This window comes from Trichechus manatus, unplaced genomic scaffold, assembly GCF_000243295.1.
Source record: "Trichechus manatus latirostris isolate Lorelei unplaced genomic scaffold, TriManLat1.0 scaffold00111, whole genome shotgun sequence".
NCBI lineage: Eukaryota > Metazoa > Chordata > Mammalia > Sirenia > Trichechidae > Trichechus > Trichechus manatus.
In genome coordinates, this window is record NW_004444047.1 from 907,162 (window position 1) to 915,954 (window position 8,793).

Below are 8,793 nucleotides of genomic sequence, written 5' to 3' on the forward strand. Positions count from 1 at the left end.
TCCCACCTCTCCCTCCCTCCCCCTCCCTCCCAGCTGACCCCTGCAGAAAGGCAAGAGGGAAGGAGCAGCCAGAAGACTCCTGGCTGTGTCTCCTGACTCCCTGTCTTCCTGCAGGGACCCAGCAGACAAAGAGCACATGTATGCCATCCACTCCCGGCTGGCCCACGTGCCACCGAGAGGCTCTGAAGGGGAGCTGCTCTGCGGGCGGATCGAGCAGGAGTACCGGGTGGGCCCGCTGGAGCTGAACCGTGAGGCCGTGCTCAGGACCAGCACCGACCTAGACAGCCAGCAGGTCATCCACACGGATGACAACGGGTACCAGATGCAGCTCAGGCCCCCCCTGGTGCACACCGACAACAGCATTGCTCGGGTATCCCGCCGTGCACCCTACTGGGCCTTAGGGGCTGAGGGGCGGGCTTGGGGTCAGACGGGGACACCAGGTACTGAGTGAGTTCGGCCAGGTTACTGAAGCAGCCTGTGCCTCAGTTTCCTCCTCTGTAAAATGGGCACCTCACCAAGGGTTGTTCTGAAATGAAGGGCAACATCGAGTGCTTACAGGGCCTGGACCCACCTTAGCGGGTCTTACCGGGAATGCTGCCCGGCCCTCAGTGCAGCTTGGGGGTCAGGCCGGCTCTGCTCCCGGAAGCTCATGCCGAGCCTCTGGCCTTGGGGGGAGCGCGCATGTCCCCACTCCTCCTGTGCTCTTGGGAGAGGAGTGATACCCCGAGCTGTGATGCCGGGCCGGTCCAGGCACATCGTGGCACTAGGTACACATGGCCTCCACCAGGTCAGCTCTGTTCCCCCCGTGACCCCCTGGGGCCGGCCCCCACGCAGGTGTGTCCCCATGCCACTCTGCCTTCTTCCTGCTTCTCTCCTTCCATTCCGACTTGCGGGTTCTCACCACCGCGACTAGGAGGCCCGTGAGCCGAGGCCATCCCCTCCGAGGGGGCAGGCGCAGGGGCTTTGTGCTGTTCCCCCAGCCATCCCACCTGTTTCTGCAAGGTGACCATCGGTCGAGGGCCAGCCTCAAGCTGCACTGGCCCACGCGCCTTCACACATTCTTTCCAGCCATTGTGTGACCCCGTGTTACAGATGGGGAAACTGAGGCTTGGGTCGGCGAAGCTGATCCGCCAGGGTCCTGTGGCCAGGAAGCAGCAGAGCGCCCTGTCAGGCCCCTGCCCACGCTGCAGCCTGCCGTGCGGACCGTGACCGGGGGCGGGGGCGAGCCCTGACCCTTGGCCTCCTCGCCCGCCCCCGGCGCTCAGCCTGCCGTGTTGTGTCTGCAGAGTTACTACCCCATGGTCCAGGCGGCCTTCATCGAGGACCACCGGAGCAGGCTGGTGCTGCTGTCGGAGCGGGCACACGGCGTCTCCAGCCAGGGCAGCGGGCAGGTGGAGGTAGGAGTGGGCGCGGTCGGCCCTGTGGCGGTCACCCCGGGCGCGCCGGGTGCGAGACCAGCCGGGAACCTGTCCCGCAGGTCATGCTGCACCGACGGCTGTGGAACAACCTCCAGTGGGACCTGGGCTACAACCTCACGCTGAACGACACCTCGGCCGTCCGGCCCGTGCTCTGGCTGCTCCTGGGGCCCCAGGCGGTCACGGCTGCCCTGCGCCCGAGGGGCGGGCTGGCGCTGCAGCACAGGCCCGTGGTCCTGTACGGGGAGCTGGCTGGTGAGCAGACCCCTCCGAGCTGCGCTGGTGCCACCCCAGAACGCGATGGCCTGGCAGGGCGGGCCACAGGACAGGATGTTAGGGTTCTCTAGAAGAACAGAACCGGTGATACATATATACAGAGAGAGAGAGATTTACTTCAGGGAGTTGGCTCACTTGACTCTGGGGGGCTGGCAAGTCAGGTGACAGAAAGAGCGTAGAGTCCAGTTCTGCCAGAATGTCTGTTTATATTGTGGAGGCAGAGCACATCCTAGGGAAACTCCCGTTTCAACCGACTGATTGATTACATTATGGAAGGTCATTACATTACATCACATTACACTGTTGTCCTTGTTGGGTACCATGTAGCTGATTCCGACTCATAGTGACCCTGTATTTCAGAGTAGAACTGCCCCACAGCTAATCGTTACAGGAGCAGATTGCCAGGTCTTTCTCCTGCAGAGCTGCCGGTGGGTTCAAACTGCCGACCTTTTGGTTAGCAGCCAAGTGCTTAACCATTGCTGCAGTAAGGCTGCTTACGCCGCGTAGCTCGCATTGTATTACGTTGTGGAACAGAAACTAGACTAGTGTTTGGCCCCACCACTGGCAGATGGAACCTAGCCCGGTGGACGCATAATCATCCCAGAGGGCTTGTGTCCCCAGGGATCCAGGCAACTTTTGAGGAGGAAGGGACCTCGGGGACCTCAGGGACCACCTGTCCAGCCCTCATTTCATAGATGGGCAAACCGAGGTGCAGAGAGGCTCAGGGACTCGCTGGAGGTCAAACAGCTAGTCAGCGGCAGGGCTGGGACTCACCCACTGCACCTTGCCCCTGCGTCTTCTCCACCGTCTGTCCTGTGTTGGGTTCTTTCTAGTTATGACAATATGACCATGTCAGGGGCAGGGGCAGGAGAGGTTGGGGGCAGGAGAGGTCAGGGGCGGGGTCCACTCCTGGATCTGTCAGGGGCCAGCCCTTTCCCACACACGAGAAGCTGCCAAGTCTGGGAAAGTCCACCGCTCCTGCCTGCCCCATCCCACCTGGCCCCATGCTGGTCTCTGCAGCTGCAAGCGAGAGAAACCCCCTTGAACCATCTCGGCCAAAGGCAGTTATTCCAAGGCCCGTGACCGAGGGAAGGGCAGGGGCAGAACTGGGTCCAAGGCTGTCCCTCTGTCCATCCCTCCCCTGTGGATGGCCCTGCAGCCACAGGTCCCCCGAACCCATGAGGAGCCGAGCTGCAGACTTCCTGGTCCCCAGTGTAAATGTCCAGGGAAAGGTTCTGATTGGTCCCCTTAGGTCATGTGGCCTGGTCCTGGACCAATCACCGAGGCCTGGGTGTTGCGAGAGGAGGGTAACTCCAGCCAAGAGCCTAGAGTTGGAGGGAGAAGAGGGCCATGGTGCCTCTGAGCAGAAAGAGAGACAGACCACAAGACAGGGAAGAGTGGGCTTGGCCTGAATTGCTGTGTGATTCTGAGCAGACCCTGCACCCTCTCTGGGCCTTAGTCTCCTCCACTGTCATTTGAAACGGCTGGACTAGGAGAGGTGTGGTCTTCCCACACTCAGCATCTGTGATCCCATAGGTGGGCGTGTGGGGGGAGGGATCAGCTGGAGCAGGGTGGGGGTGTAGTTGGGGGAGCCCCAGATGAGGAGTCTGGCCCAACGACCCTCTCACTCCATCCGTCTGCCCCGGGGGCTCTCTCCTGTTGTCAACCCCAGGACCACGGCAGCAGGCAGCCGTGACGCTGCCCCCGAGCCTTCACCTGCAGACCCTGAGCATCCCCGGCTGGAAGTACAGCTCGAACCACACGGAGCACATGCAGAGTCTCCAGGAAGGTGAGGCGGGGATGCAAGCCCCATCCCTAGACGAAGGGGCTGCCCCGACAGCTTGTCGTGGCTCTCGGAGGTCACCTGGGCCCTTACCTGACAAACGGGAAGACCGAGGCCCACAGGGCCATGAGCACGTCAGTGTCCTCAGGCCACCGTAACAAGTTCCCACAAACCAGGGCGCTTAAAACAGCAGGAATGTACTGGCTCACAGTCTGGAGGCGGAAGTCCACAATCGAGGTGTGGGCAGGGCCGTGCTCCCTTCATAGGCTCTAGTGGGGGATCCTTCCTGGTCTGCCTGGCTTCTGGGGGTTTCTCACCATCCTAGGCTTGTGGTTACATCACTTTAATCTCTGCCTCCATCTTCCCACGGCGCCCTTCCTCTGTCTTCCTGTCTATCTGCGTCTCTCCTCTTCTATGAAGACATCGCTCCTATGTAGGATCAGGGCCTACCGTGCTCCAGTACGATCTCATGTTAATCTAACTGATAACATCAGCAAAGACCCTACCTCCAAACAGGCCAGGGTCGCAGGTCCAGGGATGAGGACTTGACCGTGGTTTTTGGAGGACACAATTTAATCACAGCAGGGGCAAAAGCCGGCCTGCGCTCCAGGTCTCTAACCACAGCCCGGGTCTCCAACCCCACCCCATTGTCTGAGGGGGTCCTTCCCAGCCCCCACCCCCAGCCTGACCACTGTCCACATCCTGCCCCACCCTCGGGGGGCCCCCTCTGCCCTGCCTGCCCCAGGCATCCTCCTGGAGCCCAGAACGCTGAGCCCACTGCTCGTTTGAGCTGGAGCAGCCTGACTGTTAGACAAGCAGGTCCTGTGCCGGGAGCCGAGGACGGAGCAGGGATGAGGGGGCAAAGCCCTGGGCTCACCCCCCCTCAGTCTAGGGGGGTTGGCACAGTCACCAGACAGGATGGCCGCGATCACAGGGACGCCCCCCCCCCAGGAGCATCAGGGAGGGCTTCCTGGAGAAGGCAATGCCTGTGGAAGCGGATGTGATCTGTCTCAAAACATTTGCTGCAGCCGCACCCCATCTGCCTGTCTACACTGAGCAGCTCTGAGGCTGGTGCTGACGGGGCCGCAGCCGCCCCTGATTTCCACACCCCTCCCACCGCTGGACTCCCCTGGACGAGAGCAGAGGTCTCCAGGCCTAGGCTGGGCTCTCCCTCCTGCACCTCGTGGAGCCCTGATGTGGTGCCGGTCCAGTGGGGGCTGTGGCCGGCCTCACTGGGGCCAAGGATGCACAATGGGGTTGTGTGTACGTGCCAGGCACAGACTCAGGGTGCAAGGCTAGATGGGCCCCTCACTGCCTGCTCTGTCCCCAAAGGCCGCCGAGGGGAGGTTGAGGCCAACCTGCGCCGCGTGCTGCTCCGTCTCCACCACCTGTATGAGGCAGGGGAGGACCCACTGCTGTCTCAGCCCATGACCGTGGATCTGCAGGTACGGCCCACACATGCCGAGGGCACCCGGGGAGCAGGATCTGCTGGCTGCACCCTTTCTTCCTGGTATGGAGGGAGCCTCCCCCAGTTAGGAACAGCCCCCGCAGTGCCTGGAGCAGGGTGGGACGCTGTCCTTGTGGGCCGTCACCTCCACGTCCCCACCGGCCGCCCTCAGCACGTGGCCATTGTCTTCCTAATTGTTGACCCAGCGTCACAAGCTGTCAGTGTCAAGAGCTTAGGGAAAGGCAGAGGGGGTGGGGTACAGCCGCCCTGGGGCTCTCTCCTGCTGTCACCTGGGGAATCACCCCTGCCCCCAGCCGGCTGGTCCTTCCTCCCGGTGGCAGATGGGGCCGCTGTCCCCTCAGCTGTGAGGGGGGCTGGGATGCGGCTATTTGTTGAAGGGGGGAATAGCTGTGCCTCTGGGTCCCTGGGCTGCGCATGCGCCCTGGGCAGGGAGGGGGCTCCGTGCTGGGAGGCAGCTGATGTGCTGTTGCCTCCTGCGTTTGCGCATCCAGCCCGCCCCAGCCTCAGTTTCCCCATCGCCAAGCCTGCCCTTGCGGATTTGCTGTGAGGGTGAAGTGAGGGGCCTGTGACGCTCTGGGGCAGGGCCGCACCCCAACACTCAGTCCACGGCGTTGGCACCCGCTGCTGTTCTCATGCTCAGATCTGGGGTCTCTGTGTGGCTCCCCGTCCCCACTCTGTCCCCGCAGGCCGTGCTGCGGGGCCTGGGGACCGTGGTGGCCGTGGAGGAGCGCTCGCTCACAGGGACCTCGGACGTGCGCACTCTGCGCCGCTGGAGCTGGAGGACACGGACCCGCCGCCATCACGGAGGTGAGAGCCCTGCTCAGCCCCGCAGAGGTGGGGGGCTCCTGCGGAGGTGGGGGGCCCCCGCGGAGGTCGGGGAGCCCTGCTCGGCTCTGCGGAGGTGGCGCCTCCCCACCCCCCCTCGGTCCCCACCCAGATTGCCGACATGGCCTTCAGCACAGCCAGGGAGCTAGGCAGACCGGGGTCAGATCCCAGCCCTGCCCTTTCTGAGCTGCATGACCTGGAGCAGCTGCTGTCCCGCTCTGCGCCTCAGCCTGCCCCTCAGAGCCACATGATGAGTCTCAAAGAATCCGCAGCCCTCCTGAAACTACCACAACCTGCCAGGGCCCCCATTGGTGCCTGTGTGTACATGTGTGTGCACGTGTGCACTGCATACACGTGAGCACATGTGTGCGTTGCGTGGTGTGTGCATGTTTGGGTATGTGCGTGTGTGCATGAGTACTGTGTGATCACACGTGTGTCCGTGTGTGTCTCTCGGCCTGTCCATCAGTTCTGCTTCTGGAGTTGCCCCACCACACGCCCTGCCCATGCTCCAGGTGAGAGCCCCAAGCTCTCCAGCTCACAGGGTGGTGCCCAGCCTGGCCCCACTGGCCTCTGCCGTCCTGTGCCCACCCTGCACCACGTGGTCAGCTCCTGCGTACACAGGCAGCTTCATGCCCCTCCCTCTGCCTGGAACACCCTCATCCATTCTGGCCAGCTCCCACTCAGGCTTCCCCTGAAGCCGTCCCCAAGTCCCGGGCTGGGTCATGAATCTCCTCTGCTCTCCCAGCCCTCCCCCATGTTTCCTGTCTCCTACATCTCCTTTATTCACTGTACGTGGAGTTCCAGGTACAGAGTAGACAGTCAATGGTGGGAAGATGGTTAGACGGACGGACGGACGGATAGATAGATGTGTGGATGGATGGATGGATGGACAAACGGATAGATTTGTGGATGGATGGATGAACAGACTTCTTTCCCAAGGGTGAAGCCCAAACATCAGGGTGTGGCTTTAGTGGCGCCTACTGAGGTAAAAGGCAGGGCTCATCAGAATACCCTTAGATGTTTGATGCAACACCCCTTGGGGAAATGAGGCTGATTAAGGCCAGAGCTAGCCTATATAATAGCTTCCACCTTGGGCTGGGCCCTTAGGGGAGAGCAGAAACGTGAGAGACCCACACTGACCTGGAGGGCTGGGGTGGGGGTGCGGCAGCCATCATCACGGTGGGAGCCACAGCAGACTATAGACAGGTGCAGAGTTGTGAGGGAGGCTGGGAGGAAGCAGGTGGCTCCAGAGCAGTGCTGGACAGACCACCTCTGTCCCCTAGGTGGCTCCAGCTCCCCTCCAAGGACGCCAGGAGGTCACACTGTCACAGTCCACCCGAAGGAAATCCGCACATTCTTCATTCACTTCCGAGAGAAGTGAGCCGTCGCAGATGCCGTGGGCTGCGTGACTCCACAGAACAGAACAGAACCCGGGAGGGTGCCGGGAGGCCGAGCATCTGTCCCCGGGGGCACTACCAATCCAGTTGGCTAATTTCAGGAGTTGGTCAGTTGGGGCCCTGGTGACGCAGTGGTTAAGTGTTTGGCTGCTAACCAAAAGGTTGGCAGTTCAAATCCACCAGCTACTCATTGGAAACCCTATGATGGGGCAGTTCTACTCTGTCCTATAGGGTCCCTATGAGTCAGAATCGACTCGACGGCAATGGGGTTGTTTGGTTTTTTTTTGGTCAGATTTGGAGTTTTCTTTCTTAATTTTTTAAATAAAATTTAAATTACAAGGTCCTGTTTCTGTCCCTCCCCCATTCAAGCAGCCTCCCTGTCTCACAGGCGCAGTATTTTCGCACACGCACACACGCACACACGCACGCACGCGCGCGCACACACACACGTCTTCACTGACTTCCCAAAGCCAAGCTCAGGAAGTTCTAGGAAGGGCAGCACAGAATGCCACGGCGACACCTGCCGGGTGTCAGGCTGAGAATTCTAGAAGGGGCACTGTCCTGTATTGAAAAAGCAACACCCCTGCCCGTCCCCCAGCTCTGGGGCAGCACAGGGACTAAACCCTGATGTCCCTGCAGTGAGCACCCGGGTATTCACACAACACGGGCTGAACCACCACCACAAACAACTTCACAGCCACAGGCCGGGTTTCACCACCAAAGGAGTTGCGAAGAAGTGTTCCACATTCAGAGCTGTTTAGGTTTCAGAATTGTGGCTGAGTAGGTGTGGACCTACGTCATTAGATGCATAATCGACTTATATTAACCGTTAAATCATAAAATTTATTTAGTACCTGTATTGGTTTCCTAGGGTGACTATAACAAAATTCCACACACCTGGTGGCTTATAAGAACCGAAATTTATTCTCTCACAGTTCTAGAGGCTGGGAGTCCAAAACCAGGGTAACAGGCTTGTTGATTCCTTCTGAGGCTCTGAGGGAAAATCTGTTCCTGCCACTCTCCCAGCTTCTGGTGGCTCCAGGCGTTCCTTGGCTTGCATCTGCAGTGTTTCATGGCATCTTTCCTCTGTCTCCGTCTCTGTCTCTTCTCGTCCTATAAGGACACCAGTCATATTGGATTAGGACTTACCCTACTTCATTATAACCTTGTGTTAACCTAACTGATAATGTCTTCAAAGACCCTATTTCCAAACAAGATCACATTCACAGGTACAGGGGTTAGGACTTCAACATATCTTTCTGGGGGGACACAATTCAATCCATAACAGTACCCAAAGTCCCCTCTTACCTTCTACTGTAATGTTTTTATAAAATCTATAGTTAACATATTTCTTCAAGTACTTTTCAGTACGGATTACACCTTAACAGAGAACAGAAATCCTCACAACTGGACCAATAAGCAACATCATGATTAACAGAGAAAATATTTAAGTTTTCAAGGATTTCATTTTATTTGGATCCACAATCAACGCCCATGGAAGCAGCAGTCAAGAAATTAAAGGACATATTGCATTAGGCAAATCTGCTACAAAAGACCTCTTTAAAGTGTTAAAAAGCAAAAATGTCACCTTGAGGACTAAGGTGAGCCTGACCCAAGCCATGGTCTTTT

The 8,793-nt window shown here is 59.1% G+C and overlaps 1 protein-coding gene across 1 annotated transcript in view; it reads left to right on the forward strand.

Annotated features, from left to right (window-relative positions):
• MAN2B2 (mannosidase alpha class 2B member 2) overlaps window positions 1–7,398 on the forward strand; it is a 32,311-nt gene extending 24,913 nt beyond the window's left edge. The window contains 7 exon segments of the mRNA XM_023737965.1: window positions 132–370; window positions 1,287–1,397; window positions 1,478–1,670; window positions 3,364–3,480; window positions 4,807–4,919; window positions 5,629–5,749; window positions 7,051–7,398. Of these exon segments, the coding sequence (XP_023593733.1) occupies window positions 132–370; window positions 1,287–1,397; window positions 1,478–1,670; window positions 3,364–3,480; window positions 4,807–4,919; window positions 5,629–5,749; window positions 7,051–7,148 (992 nt within the window). The 3' untranslated portion in view covers window positions 7,149–7,398.
• The last annotated feature ends 1,395 nt before the right edge of the window (window positions 7,399–8,793 follow it).